Source organism: Lithobates pipiens, unplaced genomic scaffold (assembly GCF_037356315.1).
Source record: "Lithobates pipiens isolate NorthernLeopardFrog02 unplaced genomic scaffold, aLitPip1_a1.2 Scaffold_16, whole genome shotgun sequence".
NCBI classification, from domain to species: Eukaryota; Metazoa; Chordata; class Amphibia; order Anura; family Ranidae; genus Lithobates; species Lithobates pipiens.
Genome location: NW_027507748.1, coordinates 572,210,885 through 572,230,587, shown reverse-complemented (window position 1 = coordinate 572,230,587; position 19,703 = coordinate 572,210,885). Strand labels below are relative to the sequence as shown.

General features: G+C 39.6%; 1 protein-coding gene across 2 annotated transcripts in view; it reads left to right on the top strand.

Moving 5' to 3' along the window:
- Positions 1–19,703, top strand: part of PFKM (phosphofructokinase, muscle) — a 139,764-nt gene that overhangs the window by 48,799 nt on the left and 71,262 nt on the right. For both annotated transcript variants that reach the window (XM_077483731.1, XM_077483730.1), the window contains exons 6-9: positions 9,737–9,926; positions 10,860–11,025; positions 18,287–18,331; positions 18,506–18,614. In XM_077483731.1, coding sequence (XP_077339857.1) covers positions 9,737–9,926; positions 10,860–11,025; positions 18,287–18,331; positions 18,506–18,614 — 510 coding nt within the window. The remainder of the gene's footprint in view (positions 1–9,736; positions 9,927–10,859; positions 11,026–18,286; positions 18,332–18,505; positions 18,615–19,703) is intronic.

Below are 19,703 nucleotides of genomic sequence, written 5' to 3'. Positions count from 1 at the left end.
TAAACTGAGGAAAAAAATTTTTTTTATATGTTTTTGGGGGATATTTACTAAAGTAAAAAATAATGTATTTTTTTTTCAAAATTGTCGCTCTTTTTTTGTTTATAGCGCAAAAAATAAAAAGCGCAGGGGTGGTCAAATACCACCAAAAGAAAGCTCTATGTGTGGGAAAAAAAGGACGTCAATTTTGTTTGGGAGCAACGTCGCACGACCGCCCAATTGTCAGTTAAAGCGATGGGGCTGAAGTGGTTAAAAGTAAACTATAAGAACGCATTCACACCTACATGTATGCATTTGCATATGTGCTGCAACACAAGCACATAAGTGCGAATGGACGTTGAAGGCAGCCTCTACTTAAAGTGTATGTAAAATGTTTTTGTTTTTTTTCTAGCTTTAGACACAGTGGTGAGGGGTTACAACCCCTGATTGAGTTGTTTGCTGTCTGTATCTGAGTAAATTTACCACCTCTATTTTTCTTGGAGACCTTTGTCTTTGGAAAGGAATGACATGGGAAACCTAAAATGTAGCGGTTATCTCCAGAAGAAGGGGTGTGAGAAAATATTTCAATGGGGATACTTGTTTCAGAGACGGTTTTTCAGACGACATTTCCCCTCACTTACTGTTAACTTTTTCCTGGCAGAATAGAATGGTAGAGCTTTTATTCAACTGGACTTTTGTTAAACATGAGGTGAACCCTCCAGAGAGGGTAGAATTAGTGCTAGAAATACATGTTTATTTTATGTTTAATGTTTTTATCAATGTTGTATTTGATTTATTTTGATATTTTTCAGAATTTTTATTTTTACAAGAATCACCACTTAGTTCAATATAGTAAAAAAAAAGAATTGTATCTATTATAGCTAGAGTTATGAAAGGCAATCAGTTTTCCATAATGGTCGACTGTAAAATGTGTTTTCGCTTTGTCTTTAAAGACCAACTAAAACTAAAACATTCTTTATTAAGCAATAGAAAGTTATGTCTCCTGAACCTATCCGAAAGTCAGCAACTGGCTGGATAAAGTGGATAAATCAATGGCTGTATCAGTCCAAATAGACTAATGTGGCCAATCATTGTCCAGCACCTTTGGAGATGCATCTTGGTAATATTTTTTGTCTGGGGGAAAAAAAGAATTGTAATTGCCCCTTTATTATACAGTATATAGCTGTAATGCTACATTTCCTTTTAATGTATCTCATCCATTTAGTAATTCATATGGCTGCTTCCCCTGAAATCTTTAAATAACGTTCACATTTTAAAGGTTGTTGGTCAGATGAATGTCCTATTAAAGATAGGCATTGTGACATCTTGACATTTCTTCTGGTTCGTCCTTTGCCAAGCTACTGATACTTAAGTCTGTGAATCTTCTATAGTCAGAGAGTTACGCTCAATGTCAAAGACAAAAATAACCTGCCATTTAGTGCTAGATGAGGTCAAAGTTCTGAGTGGAGTCCAGTTTCAAATGCCACACATAAATAGATGATACCTTTGACCTTTGCAATTAGCACTATATAATTGAACGGATTTTTTGGAATAATCCTACTTCACTATTTAGTCTTGTCTGTGTGCTGGACAGATGTATTTGGGCCTCTTTTGCTTCTTTCATAAAGAATATTTTCTTCTCTGCATATAGTAAAAATTACTATAATCGGAAGGTATGTACCAAGTGAAAATTTTTCTAGAACAATGGAGGCTATTATAGCCACAAGTAAGGGGTAAAGGGGTCAGAGTGCAACTCCAGATTAATTAACTATAACTCCATGTTTTTTTAATGTGATTCCCAACAAGCACATATATATATATATATATATATATATATGAGATAGTCAGGTATCCACAAAGTCGTTCCCATATTGTATGTTTAAATAGAACATGTCTTTTTATTTTATTTTTTTTAATCCAGGTTTTTTTTATTTTTATTGAGCATTTTACATTAAACAATGCAAGTACAATAACACCTTACCCTGGATCCTTCCCCTCCCCTAGCCAGTCCCAATTACAACAATAACATTTGATACAATCAAAAACAATCTTTAATGCGTTTTCCTGCTATGTATCATGTCCACATGAATATGAAAGAAGAGACATTACTGTTGGCAGCTCTGCAATACCTGCAGCTACATTGTAAAACAGACTCCCTATGCAAGAAGGTTGTAAATAGGGTTTAACCATAAACATATATTATATAGACATAGTTAAGTACATTCTAACAGAACTGAGAGAAAAAAAGCACACTAACCCATGATAAATGCCCAACCCACATGCCATCGGCCAAAACATACAGGGTCATTGAACCAGAGATGGATGCTAGAGGGTAATTACAGCCAAATCTTAAAGGGGGGCAGGGAAGCAGTAGCCCAGCAATGAGCTATATTCTTAGGATAGCAATCTGTGTTGAGTCAGAGGCATAAATGCCATGCCCACAGTACTCAGCCAGCAGTCCAAAAATTTCAAACTTGGGGAGGCATCCTCCTCTCTTTCAGATCCAACATTATAGAAGTAGAATATCATTAACTGTGGATACCCATTGTGTATGTTCAGGGAGAAATGAAGCCGTCCATTTCTGTGACATTAGTTTAACCACTTCAATACAGGGCATTTATACAGCTTCCTTACCAGAACAATTTTCAGCTTTCAGCGCTCTCACACTTTGAATGCCAGTTACTCAGTCATGCAACACTGTACTATTCATACCATGTATCATTTTTTTTCATACAAATAGAGCTTTCTTTTGGTGGTATTTAATCACCACAGGGTTTTTTATTTTTTGCGGCATAAGTGAAAAAAGAGCGAAAATTTTGAAAAAAAAAAAAACACTTTTTTTTTAGTTTCTATAATAAAATTTTGCAAAAATCATTTTTGTTCATAAATTTGGCCAAAATTTATATGGCTACATCTCTCTGGTAAAAATAAACCAAATTAGTGGATATTTTTTAGTCTCTTTGAAAGATATAGAGTCTACAAGCTATGGTGCAAATCATTGAAAATTGATCACATAGTTTCATAGTTAGTAAGGTTGAATAAAGACACCAGTCTGATCACACCTGATGCACTGACGGACTATCTCATTTCTTGAGGCTCTAAAATGTCAGCAAAGTACAAATACCCCCCAAATGACCCCTTTTTGAAAAGTAGACAGTCCAAGGTATTTAGTAAGAGGCATGGTGAGTTTTTTGAAGTTGTCATTTTTTCCCACAATTCTTGGGAAAAAGAAGAATGTGTTTTTTTTTTTTTGTTTGTTTTTTTTTTTACAAAATTGTCATATTAACCACTTCCCACCCGGCCAATGCACATATACGGCCGGGTGGGAGCCGTCTACTCCTGATAGGACGTTCCCGATGCGCCCGTGTCACCCGGACACGGCGCATCTCAGATCGGCAGGAAGGCTCTGTGATTGGCCCTCCTGATCACATGACGGCCGTGTCCAATCACGGCCGTCATGTGATGTAAACAGACAGCCGGTTGCTAGGCAATCGGCTCCTCCTCTCCTCACACAGAAGTCATCGCTGAGGAGAGGAGAGCAGATCGCTGCAGCCGGCTGATGATCATTGAGTATGAGCTGTTTTTTACAGCTTTTTACTCACTGATCACCAGTCTAGTGTACACACAAATCACCACACAGTAAACGCACCACACAGTATAAACACAATTTCCCCACACATGTCCCCAAATAATAAAAACACATGTCCCTAATAATAAAAACATGTCCCCCACATATGTCCCACTAAAATCACATGTCCCAATGATTATCTGCACACATATGTACGTGATCACCTGCACACATATGTACATGATCATTTGCGTACATATGTCCGTGATCACACAAACCAATTATTATACACTTAACGGAATTGTTTTTACCAAAAACATGTAGCAGAATACATTTTGGCTTAAATTTATGACAAAATTTGGTTTTATTGGATTTCTTTCAAAATAGAAAAAAGAAAATATTGTTTTTTTTTCCCAAATTTCTGCTTTTTTGCGCTTATATCGCAAAAAATAAAAAACGGAGTTTTGAATAAATAACACCAAAATAAAGCTCTATTTGTGTGAACAAAATGATAAAAATTTCATTTGGGTACAGTGTAGCATGACCGCGTAATTGTCACTGAAAGCGCTAGAGCGATGAAAGCTGAAAATTGGGCTGGGAAGGAAGGGGCGAAAGTGCCCTGTATTGAAGTGGTTAACATGTTATTTCTCATACTTCCAATTACACCCCAAAATACATTCTTCAACTCTTCCCGAGTATGGCGATACCACATGTGTGTGACTTTTACACAGCGTGTCCACATACAAAGGCCCAACACGCAGGGAGCGCCGTCAGGTGTTCTAGGAGCATAAATGACACACCTAATTTCCTAATGACCTATTACATTTCTGAAGGCCCTGGAGCACCAGGACAATGGAATTACCCACAAAATGACCCCATTTTGGAAAGCAAACACCCCAATGTGTATTCTATGAGGCATGGGCTGCAAATAGGTACTCGGATACTCTGACGGGCTGGTGACAGGTACTCGGGTACTCCGACGGGCTGGTGACAGGTACTCGGGTACTCCGACGGGCTGGTGACAGGTACTCGGGTACTCCGACAGGCTGGTGACAGGTATTCGGGTACTCCGACGGGCTGGTGACAGGTACTCGGGTACTCCGACGGGCTGGTGACAGGCACTTGGGTACTCCGACGGGCTGGTGACAGGCATTCGGGTACTCAGATGAACTGTGACAGGTACTTGAGTACTCAGATGAACTGTTCAGGTACTCAGGTACTCGGGTACTCAGATGGGCTGTGACAGGTACTTGGGTACTCAGATGGGCTGACGGGTACTGGGGTACTCAGATGGGCTGACAGGTACTCAGGTACTGGGGTACTCAGATGGGCTGACAGGTACTCAGGTACTGGGGTACTCAGATGGGCTGACAGGTACTCAGGTACTGGGGTACTCAGATGGGCTGACAGGTACTGGGGTACTCAGATGGGCTGACAGGTAATGGGGTACTCAGATGGGCTGACAGGTACTCGGGTACTCAGATGGGCTGACAGGTACTCGGGTACTCAGATGGGCTGACAGGTACTCGGGTACTCAGATGGGCTGACAGGTACTCGGGTACTCAGATGGGCTGACAGGTACTCTGGTACTCAGATGGGCTGACAGGTACTCTGGTACTCAGATGGGCTGACAGGTACTCTGGTACTCAGATGGGCTGGGACAGGTACTCGGGTACTCAGATGGGCTGACAGGTACTCGGGTACTCAGATGGGCTGGGACAGGTACTCGGGTACTCAGATGGGCTGGGACAGGTACTCGGGTACTCAGATGGGCTGGGACAGGTACTCGGGTACTCAGATGGGCTGGGACAGGTACTCGGGTACTCAGATGGGCTGGGACAGGTACTCGGGTACTCAGATGGGCTGGGACAGGTACTCGGGTACTCAGATGGGCTGGGACAGGTACTCGGGTACACAGATGGTCTGACAGATACTCAGGTACTCGGGTACTCAGATGGGATGGGACAGGTACTCAGGTACTCGGTACTCAGATGGGATGGGACAGGTACTCGGGTACTCAGATGGGCTGACAGGCTCTTTACTGCGATCGGGTTAGGCTGTGTCAGGGTGACAAGCCGCATCCCCGATCGGCGCTCTGCACGCGCCCTAGGTGCATGCACGAGCGCTGTAATGGCATAGTACATGTGACCAGCTGTGATTGGACACGGCCGGTCACATGTATCGGGGGGGGGGGTCGATGGAGAGGAAAATCCCACAGATCAGGGATGGACTGTGTCCGAGGGACACAGCTCATCCGCGATCGCCGCGCCGAGCGGCGCAATACCGAGGCTGTCATATGACGTCCACCCAGGATGGGAGATCCCATCTGTGGCCGTCATTTGACTATGGCCCGGTATTGAAGTGGTTAAGCAATCTGAGAACTGGTATCAGAACCTCAGGAGGTAACACGTTATCTTCTAACAATCTCAGGATATAAAGTTTAACAGCTAAGTTCACCTTTTCCTTTTTTTCTTTTTTTTTTTTTTCTTTTTTTATAAATTCCAGCTCCTCTATGTTTCAATATAGCATTCATGTACTTCTTTTGCAAAAATAAAACCGCTTTCTATTTATTCTACACATGCTTACCTCACTGTATTTATGGATGTTTCAAAGCATTGCTCAATTACTAATGCCTTACTTCCTGGTAAGACTTTAGGTCATGACACATGAAGCAGTTGACCAGCTGAGGGTAGATGATGCAGGGTGTGTGCTAAGGAGATCCGCTGGTCAACTCCTTCCTGTGTCATGACCTAAAGTCTGACCAGGAAGTAAGGCAGAAGTAATCAAGCAGTGTTTTGAAACATCCATAAAGAGGTAAGCGTGTGTAGAATAAATGGAAAGCTGTTTTATTTTTGCAAATCAAGTACATTAATGCTTTATTGGTTCATAGGGAAGCTGGAGTTTTGAAGAAAAAAAAAAAGGTTAACTTAGCCTTTAAGTGCCAGGGACAAATGATGATCTCTACAGCAGCAGACCAGTACCAAAATAAATTTAGACACCTTCAGAGCATGTGCATCAAGTTTCCCTTGAGTTTGCTCACATGTAGCACAGGATTCGATCTACAACCATATCAATGTAACAATCAAGGGGTACAATATGCTCTATGTAATATAAAGAGTTTGCCAGTTTTTGAGATGCGATAAAGACACATCAGGTAAATGTTCTAAAATAAAAGGGCACTGTGTGCACCTACATCTGTTTCACACCAACCCCTGCAAGACAGCCAGCTGTTCATATTTAAGGTTGCTGATGGGACAGTGTCATTAAAAGGACCTGTACAAATTTTGGGGGGATAGTTGCCATGGAAGAAAGAATACTTTTCCATCAGTTTAGAGAAAGAAATGTATACAGTAAGAGTGGTTAAGCTGTAACATGTTTTATCAAATGAGGTAGTAATGGCAAAGACAACAGTTACATGTAAGGACTGATTACTACTACTAATTCTACTGGATACTACTAATGTACTTATAATATGCTGCTACGAAAACTACTAATAAACTATTAATATAGTATTAAAATGGCTAAAGGGTTAAGAAAGAACTTCCCTTGGGGGTCATGAAGATATTTTTCCTTTTGTAAAACAAAATTGGCAACAGTTGCACAGTTTCTTTCCTCTGCACAACAGCTGCAACAGTTGTGGAAAGTTGACCTTGATGGACATGGGCCTTTTTTTTTTTTTTTTTTTTTACAATTTTATTAACTGTTAATGTTTAGTCCTTCTTTACAAAGTCACAACTAAATATCTTTAGCATGGGGCACATAACTAGTGTTTTCTCCCCTGGGCTACTCAGTATCAATCTACAGTATATGTAGTCTTTGTTTCATCATTACTTTTTAGAATTGTCAGGTGACAATTTGAGCTTCACTGTAAATGGCAGTTTGGCCACAAAGGTTGACCAGTGTACTTTATAAGGCTGCTGTTTAGTACTTGTCAAGCAGGAGGCAGCACTATTTTTCTCAGTTGAAAAAACATTCAATTATATTTAATTTGTCAGTGTTCTTCACCTCTCCAAGATCAGCTGTGTAACCTCACAAGTCTATGATGTATAATAAACATATATGCCATTGTTTGTCTCTATGCCAGCTGTTCATGGAAGGATTAAGGGCTCATTTACACTTGCTTCTGCTTAAAAACTCATTAACGGGTAGTTTACATTTGCTTCAAAACAAGGCTTCAGACAGGCTTTGTTAAAGCTCTCTGTCACTAAATGGTTATCTTACAGTCCTGTTTATACCTTGCTTTTGCATTGCTTCAAAAATTACACCCCATGTCGCTTTAGTGGTGCTTCAATGCGTCTTCAAAGCCTCCATAGAAGTCTATGGCTAAGTTCGCTTGAAGCCTCATTGAAGCCCCACCAAAGTCCCACTGAAGTCTCATTGATGCACCAAGCAAAAGCAAGGTGTAAACAGGACTGTAAGCTAACCGTTTTATTTTGTGACAGGAGCTTTGACTGGCATTCAGAGAGCGTTAACAAAGCATGTTCGAAGCCATGTTTTGAAGCATGTGTAAACTAGCCCTAAGAGTTATTAGTTAATGCACTTATGCTGTACCCAATGTTTCTTTTGTTTTGGCATCTCTTTAATTCTTGTGTTGATATTCAGTTAAAATCCTAATTACAGTATATGACTTTGGATAATAATTTGTTCAGATGTTAAACTTTCCCCGGACTTTTTCCCCTCTGTGTCAGCACACAGCTTCAGATTATTTCCAGAACACCATGGCTACCCCATATCCCAGGATACTTTATGCAAATTTCACTTTTACCTGGAAAGCTCTGTACAGTAAAGTGTGGTCAGCACATAAAAAAAAAATGTAGGGATCAAAACTGTTCTCTATTGCAGTGGTCATCAACCCTGTCCTCGGGGCCCACTAGCAGGCCAGGTTTTATGTATTGCCTTGGGGAGATGCAGACTAGAATACTGCAATCACTGAGCAGCAAATGATATCACCTGTGATGTATTTCAGTTATCTTGCAAACCTGGCCTGTTAGTGGGCCCTGAGGACAGGGTTGATGACCACTGCTCTATTTGATATCCCAGTTTGATAAAACAAGATCTCTGATCCATATCATACACTTAGGTACACCATCCACTTTATGATCTGAACATACTAAAACTATGTTATATGAATACCTATGCATCCAGTCATAACCTTTTGGTACATACATATTCACAATTAAATTTTAACATATCTAGTATTCTTAAGAGTGACAAGGGCTGAGTTGATCTAAAAGCTTTCCAGAGTTAGGAAGATCATGCATCCATGCTTTCTCCTTCCCATGCAACCAAAATGACCTAAAATATTTGGTAGGCATCTTTGGTGGTCATAAAAGTGCTTTTAATTTATATTGGTAGTTGGAAAGAGAGATAACTGGGTCTTGAGAAAGTCTTGAGAAAGACATTTTATCAAATATATTAGTAGTCACACGACTTACACTAAGATATGCTGCTCATAGCATGCAATACAATTGATAAATACATATAATGTACATAAGATAAATTTGAAAAATCTATAATAAGACCAGGTATCTCTTGGCATCTAGTGGCACTCAAAGCATTTCTTGGCGTTTCAGCCATTCATCAGGAGTGTAATGATGTAATGTATGCATAGCCTCAAGGCTAGGTCCAGACCTAGCCTTGAGGCTATGCATATATTACATCATTACACGCCTGATGAATGGCTGAAATGCCAAGAAACGTGTTGAGTGCTACTAGATGCCAAGAGATACAGTGTCGTCTTACAGATTTTTCAAATAATTTATCTTATGTACATTTATTATATGTATTTATCAATTGTATTGCGTGCTATAAGGAGCATATCTTAGTGTAAGTCTTGTGACTACCTATTTATTTTATACAATGTCTTTCTCAAGATTTGTTATGAATTTTAGATTGTAACAATAAATCATTTTACTGTAATTAAATTTTTTGTATTGATCTTGTTCTTGTCTGACATGGCTGGCCTCACTTAATGTCACAATTACCTCTTTCTATCAACCAATACAGGGATGGAGGTCTGCCATGTGTATTAAGTGTGTGTGCCAGGTCACATTCAATTCACTGTTTTATATTGGTAGTGTTAATAGAGGTAAAATAGGCTGAGACAGTTGTTTGTCAGGCTTGGAAATATATTTTAAATTACGTGTTTATTTTGCCGTCTAATGCTGTAATATTAATCTTTGATCTCTGTAGGGTGGCACAGTAATAGGAAGTGCACGATGCCAGGATTTCCGAAATCGAGAGGGTCGTCTTAAAGCAGCATGTAACCTTGTGAAGAAAGGAATTACTAACCTGTGTGTCATTGGAGGAGATGGCAGTCTGACAGGAGCAGATACTTTCAGAGCAGAATGGAGTGGACTGCTAGCTGACCTAGTGAAAGCAGGTAAAGCTGCAACACTCTGTCCAATTTGTGCCACTAAGTCTACTGCTGAACTAATTCAAGGGTGCTTTCTTTACTGCTTCTCTACTGCACTACAAATCTGTTTTCAGGGTTTTGTTCTGCAACCATTGCTTAAGTTAAGCTTAGTACACACTAGTAGTATTTTTTACGTTCAACCCATAAACCCATCCAACTAACAGCTCAAGAGAACCCACCCCCTCCTTCCCCGCCAGAGCACTCTGGTGAGCACTCTCAGCCACTGGCTAAGAGCCCTGATCGAGAGCCAATTGGCAGATCTTTTTCGGTCATGCCCCATCGACATTCAACCTGTGTGTACTAGGCCTTAGTTTTATATAACCTTTACCTGAAGGAGGGTCTTGTTGTGCTGAGTCATTTGTCAGCTATGTTTATATGAAAATACAAAGAGTGCAAAGATAATTGTCTGAAATTTTAAAGAACTAGGCAGTACAACCATGTAACCCCATTAGTATCTGTAAAAACAGAGGAATTGTATATGTTGTGTCAACCCTACACAGATATAATACCACTATACCACATAAAATATAAGTTTTGACACCTATGTAAGTGAAAGTATCCAGGACCGATACAGAAAATGAAATCTGATAATTATATACATCTGTAGCACAACTGATTGCTGTATATAAGCTGCAGTTGGAAGCAAATGAACTAACAAAGGCTCAAAATATTAGGTTTTGAATTATGAATAGAAAGTCAGATTAATGGTGAAGAATAATACCTCTTATTAGGTCATTGTAAAAAATGTTCTCTTTTGATATTCTTTTATTGTCTTTTATGAGCCATACTGACCCATGAGATGTCTGAGTTAACTAGAAAGCATTGCACATGTGTCGAGCAGTAGAGTTGAATGTATTATCTACATATTAAAAGAATGTACTTTTTTATATATTTTTCTAGGGAGAATAACATCTGATGAGGCCAACAAATCTAGCTACCTAAATATCGTCGGTATGGTGGGTTCCATTGATAATGACTTCTGCGGCACAGATATGACTATTGGAACTGATTCTGCTCTTCACAGAATTATGGAGATTGTGGATGCAATTACTACAACAGCACAAAGGTAGCTTGAGTCATGCATGTATTTTTCACTCTAATATATTCTAATATATTCTTCTGGTAATGTAAGTCCCTGTAAGTATCATTTTATTGGAAAGGTTTTAAGTGTGAATACTGCTTTTTTCTCATGCATTAAATAAAAAAATTGTCTGTTGTTTTATGCCATAGAAAACTCCACAGTACATATATTCTTGGTAAGAGTGACAACGTTTTCACTGTGCGGAATCCAAAACTTTTTTTTTTATTTGTAATAAACAGTTAATTTTTCACGACAAGCTTTTTAAATCCTACCACTTTCTTATTGGTTCAAGCGCTACTGATAAACAATGGTTTAGCAGAAAGTTAAGGCACATCTGCAAAGACGGCAATCTCTGAAAAACACATGTAAAGACATTTTCCATGTTTCAGAAAAGGTTGAAAATCCCTTTTGCCCCAATCACTATTCCTATTTGTACTGATGACTCAATGCTTTGGCAGTGTGGAGTGCTTTGCACATGATAATTTCTGTTGGCTCTGAAAAAGCAGACATACCACAGTAAATCAGAGTAGTCAGTTAGGGATAGAGGTCGACCGATATATATCGGCCTGCCGATATATCGGCCGATATTTGCCGTTTTTTAATTAATTGGCATCGGCCGATTGAGCTGATAAAAAGGCAGATTTAGAACTACAGTGCGACTTGGAAATGACTTCTGTAATAGAAGTCAGTGTAAGTTGCATGAGTTCATAGAAACGACTTTCCTCCTCTCTGGGCAGTCTGCCAAGAAAAGAACAAAACGATACAATGTTTACACTTGAATGAATGAATGAATGAACTGAGAATTACAAGTAAAAGTCCTGTATTTTCTGCCAGAAAATCACTTAGACCCCCCTCAAAAATTATATATATATTTTTTAGCAGAGATCCTACGGAATAAAATGGCGGTTGTTGCAATATTTTATGTCACACGGCATTTGCACAGAAGTCTTTCAAATGCAATTTTTTTGGGGAAAAAAATACACTTACTGATTGATTTAAAAAAAAAAACTAAAACTGTAAAGTTAGCCCATTTTTTTTTTTTTTTGTCCAAAAGTTTTGACTACCCGTTTTTATTTTATAGGCTGCTTTCACACTGGAGCGGGCAGGCATTGATGGTAAAATTCAGCTAGTTTTAGCGGCGCTTTACCAACATTTTAGCGGTGCTATTCGGCTGCTAGTGGGGCGCATATAACCCAGCTAGCGGCCGAAGAAGAGTTAAATGCACCCGTGAAGCACCGCTGCCAAATCGCATTGCATGCGCTTCGGCAGTGGTGCCCATTAATATCAATGGGCAGGAGTGGTGGAGGAGCGGTATACACCACTCCAAACGTGCTGCTTGTAGGACCTTTTTTTAACATCCTGCCAGCGCATCACCTCAGTGTGAAAGCACTCTTGTCTTTCACACAGACTGCAGGGGAGCCGTTTTGCAGGCACTTTACAGGCGCTATTTTTAGCCCAAAAGCGCCTAAAAAAAACGCCCCAGTGGGAAAGGTGTCTGTTTATGAGATGAAGGGGGGATAAAAAAAAAAAAATCGGCCTAACACATCGGCCCAAAAAAATCGGCATCATATATCGGCCATCGGCCGCCATGATTTCTAAATATCGGCATCGGCCAGAGAAAAACCCATATCTGTCGACCTCTAGTTAGGGATACTGGGCTTATTTAAGGCTGAAGTAAATCCATAAACTGAAAGTGGAACTAAATGCTAAAAATACAACAGGAAAGCCCTTTATTGCAGCAGAGACATGCAATGTCTCTGCTGCAATAAATACTATTACCTCCCTGTTTGCAGTCCTCTGCAGAACGTACATGAAGCAGCTCTGTTTACTTTTCCCGCATAGTGCCAGTGTGCAGGGATAATTGACTTCCCCCACATGCATGGGAGTGACTTCATCAGGCCAGTAAAGATGGCTCAAGACTGGCACCCAGAAGAAGCCAGGGAGAAGATGCTGGCTAGGGACCTCGTGGGCATTGGACCATTGGTGAGTATTGCTGCCTTTATTTCCATTTAACTCTTTTCCAATACAGTTACATTCAAGGTATGTCATGAGTGATAACCGTCAAAGGTGCTTGGACTCTCAATCAAACTGTCAAGCCATTAAATGGTTGGGGTCAAAACTGATCATGTGCAGAACCATGTCAACTGCAGATCAAACAGAGGCTAAGATAGCAGCTTCCTTGGCTGTAACGGATAGGAGGGTTTACTTTCAGTTAAATAAGGTAGTCTTGAAAACTTTAGGGGAAGTGAGAGGACATTTTCCATCTTAGGCAAATGTCACAAGAATATTTCTTTGCACTGCAAAATTTACCCTCACCTCTTGCTTTCATGACAACTCTAAAATGTAGGATTTTGCTTTCATTTATGTCCCAGTAACAATGCTTACCAGGACCAATAGAGGTGTGCATCTCCAGCAGGCACAATGGCAGCAACAGAAATTTTGGCAGAGGGTATAACTCTTTCTCACTTTATCCAAAACGAAAAAAAAAAATATTTTGGATGTTTATGAATAAATGTTTTATGATCAATAATATTTTTATTATGTAATGTAAGTATCTGATTTATAATGGGTTAAACCTATTGGGAACATTTCATTCAACACCATTATTAGACGTGGGAGGATTCACCTATGTGACCTATGTGTTTTATATTTTGGGAATCAGTTTTTTTATATATATATGTGTGTGTGTGTGTGTGTGTGTGTATATATATATATATATATATATATATATATATATATATATACACTGTGTGTATGTATGTGTAATTAATATATATATATATATATATATATGTATATATATATATATATATATATATATATATATATATATATATATATATACATATACACAGTGCCTTGAAAATGTATTCATACCCCTTGAAATTTTCCACATTTTGTCATGTTACAACCAAAAATTTAAATGTATTTTATGCGATAGAACAACACAAACCGGCACATAATTGTGAATGGGGGCTGAATACAAATGCATGCCACACTTTTCACATAATTGTAAAAATGTGGAAAGCCAGTTATCATTTTCTTTCCACTTCACAATTTTGTGCCACTTTGTGTTGGTCTATCACATAAAGTCCCAATAAAGTGAATTTACGTTTCTGGTTGTAACATGACAAAATGTGGAAAATGTCAAGGGGTATGAATACTTTTTCAAGGCACTGTGTGTATATATAATATACACCCTGTACATATAGAAATAGTATGTTATGGTAAAGTCATGTCACTTTGTATTGCACTTTTATATTGGCACACTCGTGTTCGTATGTAATGTACGGATTATTTGACATTTGTAAGCATATAAGCCTCAATACAGGCAGTCCGCGAGTTACATACATTCTACTTGCATACAAACGGTAGGAGACAACAGGAAAAAAGTGTCTCCACTGAAGCTTTTTCACCAATCCTTGTTTCCATGGCAAACCAAAATTTTCAAATCCAATTCTCACAGGGACAGAAAGTAAGGGGAAATCTTCTGAACAGGAGCACAGACAGCAAAATAAACATTACAGGGGTGTTAACCCTTCCCTATGTTATCTATCCAAATCTTCAAAAAAAAAATTTGGCTGTAGTTACACTAAAAAATGTATATGTTCCAACTTGCGTACAAATTCAACTTAAAGTAGAACTATAGTCAAACTTTTTTTTTTTCCATTTTGGATTGGGAAGATTTACCTTCCTGTCCCATAGCAAAACAGGACGTGAGAGGAACTCTCTGCAAATTTAAGGGAATTTCTTGGGGACCCCCAGATCACCTGGACAAATGTCCCCATTGGAAGATTTCCCCTCTATTACCTTTCTGGGGACAACCTAACTTTGGGGATTTTCTTTTACTTTCTCTTTCAATGATAATGGTGAACAAATAGAGAGGGTGAATCTCCTTAACCGGGGCCTAAGACAACAATAAAAACTGATGATTTTTTTAAAGATTCTGCTTCTTTTTACTTGTATGGGTTTAAGAGGTCATGCTGTCTCTGACTTTTTCCAAACATTCCCTGGATGTGATTCAATCCCTTTTAGTTACATTTCATGAATTGGAAGATTTGTCTTCAGTGAATGTTTGGTCAATGTCAGTCATTTCTGCATAATTATGTCCAAACCTGTCACTTGTGCCTTATTTTATTAGGGAAGGGAAAAAAAGGTACGTCACATAGTTTGCTGACAATGAACAGAAAATACACTACAAGATATACTGTTAGTACTGTTTACTGAATGTACGATCGAAAATATGTTCATAGTTAGCGTTTCACTTCAAAGTGCAACAGAACCTTTAGCTGTAAGTACATCCTTTTTTTTTTCCTAGTGCACTTTGAGAACAGGCAAACCTGGTGTTCTCTGTTATACAGATATGGTCTTCAGCTAAGAGGACAGCACTTTGGCGCACCATGTTCTGTTATAGGCCTGCCGATATGATGGGCAATCTCCCTGACTAACAGTAACTCACTTGTGTTAAAGTGCCAGCTTCCAAGTTGAAGCCAGTAATTGCGTAGTAATAGCTTTCAGGCATCCAGGACTTTCTAGAAAAAAGCTGAAACTAGTTGTAAGGGCCTGCTATTATATGCAAGTAGTGTTTCACTTAATTTCACTGCAGATTTGCTATGAATAAAGTTACTATGTACATGTTCTTCTTGCGCTTTAATTGTTTATGAGTTTAAGAAAAGTTTTACAAACATACAAAAAGCAAGTAAACTCTGACTTACATGTGACATATGGTGTTGCAAGCCACATACATTGTAATTATACTTTCCATAGGGTAATAAATTGTTTAGACGAGTGATATTGGAGACTGATCAATGATCATAGTGAGAATGGTGTATGGTTCAGTGGGGAGTCACATAGACTGCATACATAGTTGGATATACCCAATGAGTAGAGTAGGAGAGAAATAGGAAAGAAAAAGTGGGGTAGTAGGGGAAGGATTAAAGAAGGAAGGGAGGCAACCGGGGGGGGGGGGGGGGGCACCAAGCTGAGGAGTATGTGTGTTGTGCAGAATATGGCCATCACTCCGGTACCCAGTGGTCAAAGTTATGCAGAAGAAAATTTGAGACCAACGGCTCCCAGACTTTACGGAAATTTAGATTTATTGCCCTGAATGTGCAGATTTTCAATGAAGGAAGAGCGTTCAGTTTCCATAAGGATATCAGTGAGATCATATGCTTTCTATGATTTCTACAAATGTAACCATAGAGGACAATAATCAGAAATTGCATTGTGCTTCTCTGTGGTTATTCTGCCTCATTCCTGGTTTTTGCGGACATGATTAGAAATGAGTGAAATTTGAGACTAGCCATTCCATCTGTAGTTATGTAATGTATCCTGTAGAGCTGCACGATTAATCCTAAAACGAATTGAGATCACGATTCTACCCCCCTCCCGATCTTAACACAGCATTTTCCCGATTCAGTGCAGAGAGTTCTCTGCTCACTGCTGACAGCTTTCAAAAAAGAAGAAAACCCAGGCAACCTGCCAAGTTTGAAGAAAAAGAAGATTGGTCACACACCATCGAGGAAGAACTTCTGTAGAATAGTTACTTTATTGTGAAGGTGCCAAAAGATGTAGACAGGACATTACAGGAACATTGGTAGACTGGTTTTACACGAATAACTAGTATTGTTCACAGCATCGCTTAGGCAGAGATAAAGAGAAACATTGTAACACTTACTGTAATTCTTTTAGAGCAAAGCGATGAACTTCAGTCTGTAAATTAGGTCAGTTTAACTGCTTAAAGACTAAGCCTTTTTCTGACACTTGTTGCTTACAAGTTAAAATCAGTATTTTTTTCTAGAAAATTACTTGGAACCCCCAAACAATATATATTTTTTTAGCAGAGACCCTAGGGGTGCTCAACCTTTTGAAGAGCAAGAGCCACTTTAGCGACTTAGCAGCTGGTCATGGGCCACAATGAGCAGAGCGGGCAGATGACAGGTCTATCTCCACTCTGCATATGCAGAGCAGACAGGCACACAGCCCACTCTACTTTATGAGTCCTCCGATCCACCCAGACAGAAGAGGACAGATTCCCTTCTGTTTTTTTTTAGCAGATCGGATTGGAGATAGGCGCATGTAAAAGGACGCAGGTCAGTTTAAATGTGCCGCTCTAAAGACACTGATGCACTGCAGTTTACCTGCACCTTAACTGACCTCAATCTTCACTTCTTCCTCAAGATTGCTGCAAGTGTCGCTGGCTGCTGCTGCCTCCCAGGTTGGCATGGCTGGTGGCTGCTGCTGGCTGCCCTTCAGGGCAGGTATGGCTGATGGGTACTGCTGGCTGGTACTGGTGGGTACTGCTGGCTGGTATTGGGAAATACTGCTGGTGGGTACTGCTGGCGAGTACTGGTGGGTACTGCTGGCTGGTACCTCTGGGTACTGGTGGGTACTGCTGGCTGGTACTTCTGAGTACAGGTGGGTACTTTTTTGGGTACTGCTGGGTGGTACTTCTGGGTACTGCTGGCTGGTGCTGCTGGGTACTGGTGGCTGGTACTTTTGTGTACTGTTGCGTACTGCTGGCTGGTACTGCTGGGTACTTTTGGGTACTGGTGGGTGGTGCTTTTGGGTACTGCTGGCTAGAATTTCTGAGTACTGGTGGGCACTTCTGACTGGTACTGCTTGGTTCTCCGTTGATACTCGGACATGGTGGGTCTGGAACCCGCCATCTGGGCTTGCCGACCTGCCATTCTAGAGCGGGAGGCGCGGGCCACATCAGAGGAAAGTTGGGCAGGCATGCTCTAGAGCACAAAATGGCAGTTGTTGCAATATCTTATGTCACACTGTATTTGCGCAGCGATCTTTCAAACCTAAATTTGTGGGAAAAATACACTTCAATGAATTAATAAACAGTAATGTTAGCCCAATGTTTTTGTATCATGTGAAAGATGATGTTACGCCGTGAGAATCATGAGACAATCGTGCTCTTTATTCTAAGCAAAAAAATGGTGATTCTCATTTTGGCCAGAATCGTGCAGCTCCAATACCCTGTAATCTAGGATGCAGGTTTTGAGAAAGGGAGTCAAGTTATAGGCCAATGGTTATCAAAATGTATTACCTATAAATTGTACTGATTTGGGTGCTTTTTGAGTTAACTTAACTTAATCCAGGGACCTCTAGTTATTTCAGCCACCCTTCACTTGTCATGACAAATTTGGCTATAACACCTTTTAAGTAACAATGCCTAATAAAACTGTTTGCATTTAAATCACAAAGAGAAATAATTTGCATGTTTTTTCCTTTTCAGTCACCAAAGGACCTTTGTTCTTGAAGTGATGGGTCGCCACTGTGGGTAAGTTCTTCTACTCAGACAAACTATAAATGGCTATATACAGTAGTTTGAATAAAGGAAGTTGAATGTGAATTATATTGGTAGGTGTATACTGTATATAGCTTACACACACTATATACTGTATATTTACATAGACCTATATTCTTACGGCGTACCACTTTCTTCAAATTATAGATACTTGGCTCTAGTAACAGCTCTGGCTTGTGGAGCAGATTGGGTTTTTATTCCAGAGTCTCCACCAGAAGAAAATTGGGAAGAACATCTCTGCAGAAGACTAAGTGAGGTATTTTTTTTTTTATTATACTGGGTGCTTATCCTGCTGTTTTACTCTTATGCCCGATAAACACGGTCAGAAATTCCGCCGGAAAAAGTCAGATCGTATTATGTTGTTGGAAAATCCGATCTTGTGTGGGCTTTTTCTTTCAGAATTTCCGATTGAAAAAGTTTGAGAGCAGGATCTAAAATTTTCCAAAATCCGATCTGACTTTTTCTGAACGTGTGTAGAGAATTCCGACGCATGAAGTGCCACGCATGCTCAGAAATTTGGAGACGAAAGCTATTGGCTACTGGCCTCTATGTAGTCCCGTCGTACGATGTTTACGTCACCTCGTTCCGAACGATCGGATTTTCCGACAACTTTGTCCGACCGTGTGTATGCAACACAAGTTTCGGCCAAAATCCGTCTGAAAAAAATAAGATTTTGTGCTCTGAATGTCCGACCGTGTGTATGGGGCATAAGGCTCCTCTTCAACGTGGCATATGCGCTTACCATTCTTCTAAGGCTTTTACATAGAATAAATCACAAGCTGTGTGCAGGCTAATGCAGCTGCTTGTCCAAAGTATGGGATCAGGGACGTATGCCTGAGGATGGGGTGGGGAAATTTGTAAGGGTTCGTTTTTTTAAATTAAGATACAATCAGATCAAATATTTATGTCAAGTAAATTTTGTGTTATCAGAAAAAACTTTTTTTTTTTTTTTTTATAGTATTAAACAAAGAGATTTGAACCTCTTTCTGCTATCTGTTTTCCTCCTGGCAAGACTTTGCTCCAGTTCATGTTTCAGTAATACCCTGTTACAGTGAGGGGAAAAAAGTATTTGCTCCCCTGCTGATTTCATACATTTGCCCACTGACAAAGAAATTATATCATTTTATTGGTAGGTTTATTTTAAGAGTGAGAGACAGTATAATAAAAAAATACATAAAAACGCATTTCAAAAAAGATATAAATTGATTTGCATTTTATTAAGTGAAATAAGTATTTGACCCTTTCACAAAAGTTGACTTAGTACTTGGTGGTAAAACCCTTGTTGGCAATCACAGAGCGTTTCTTGTAGTGGCCACCAGGTTTGCACACATCTCAGGAGGGATTT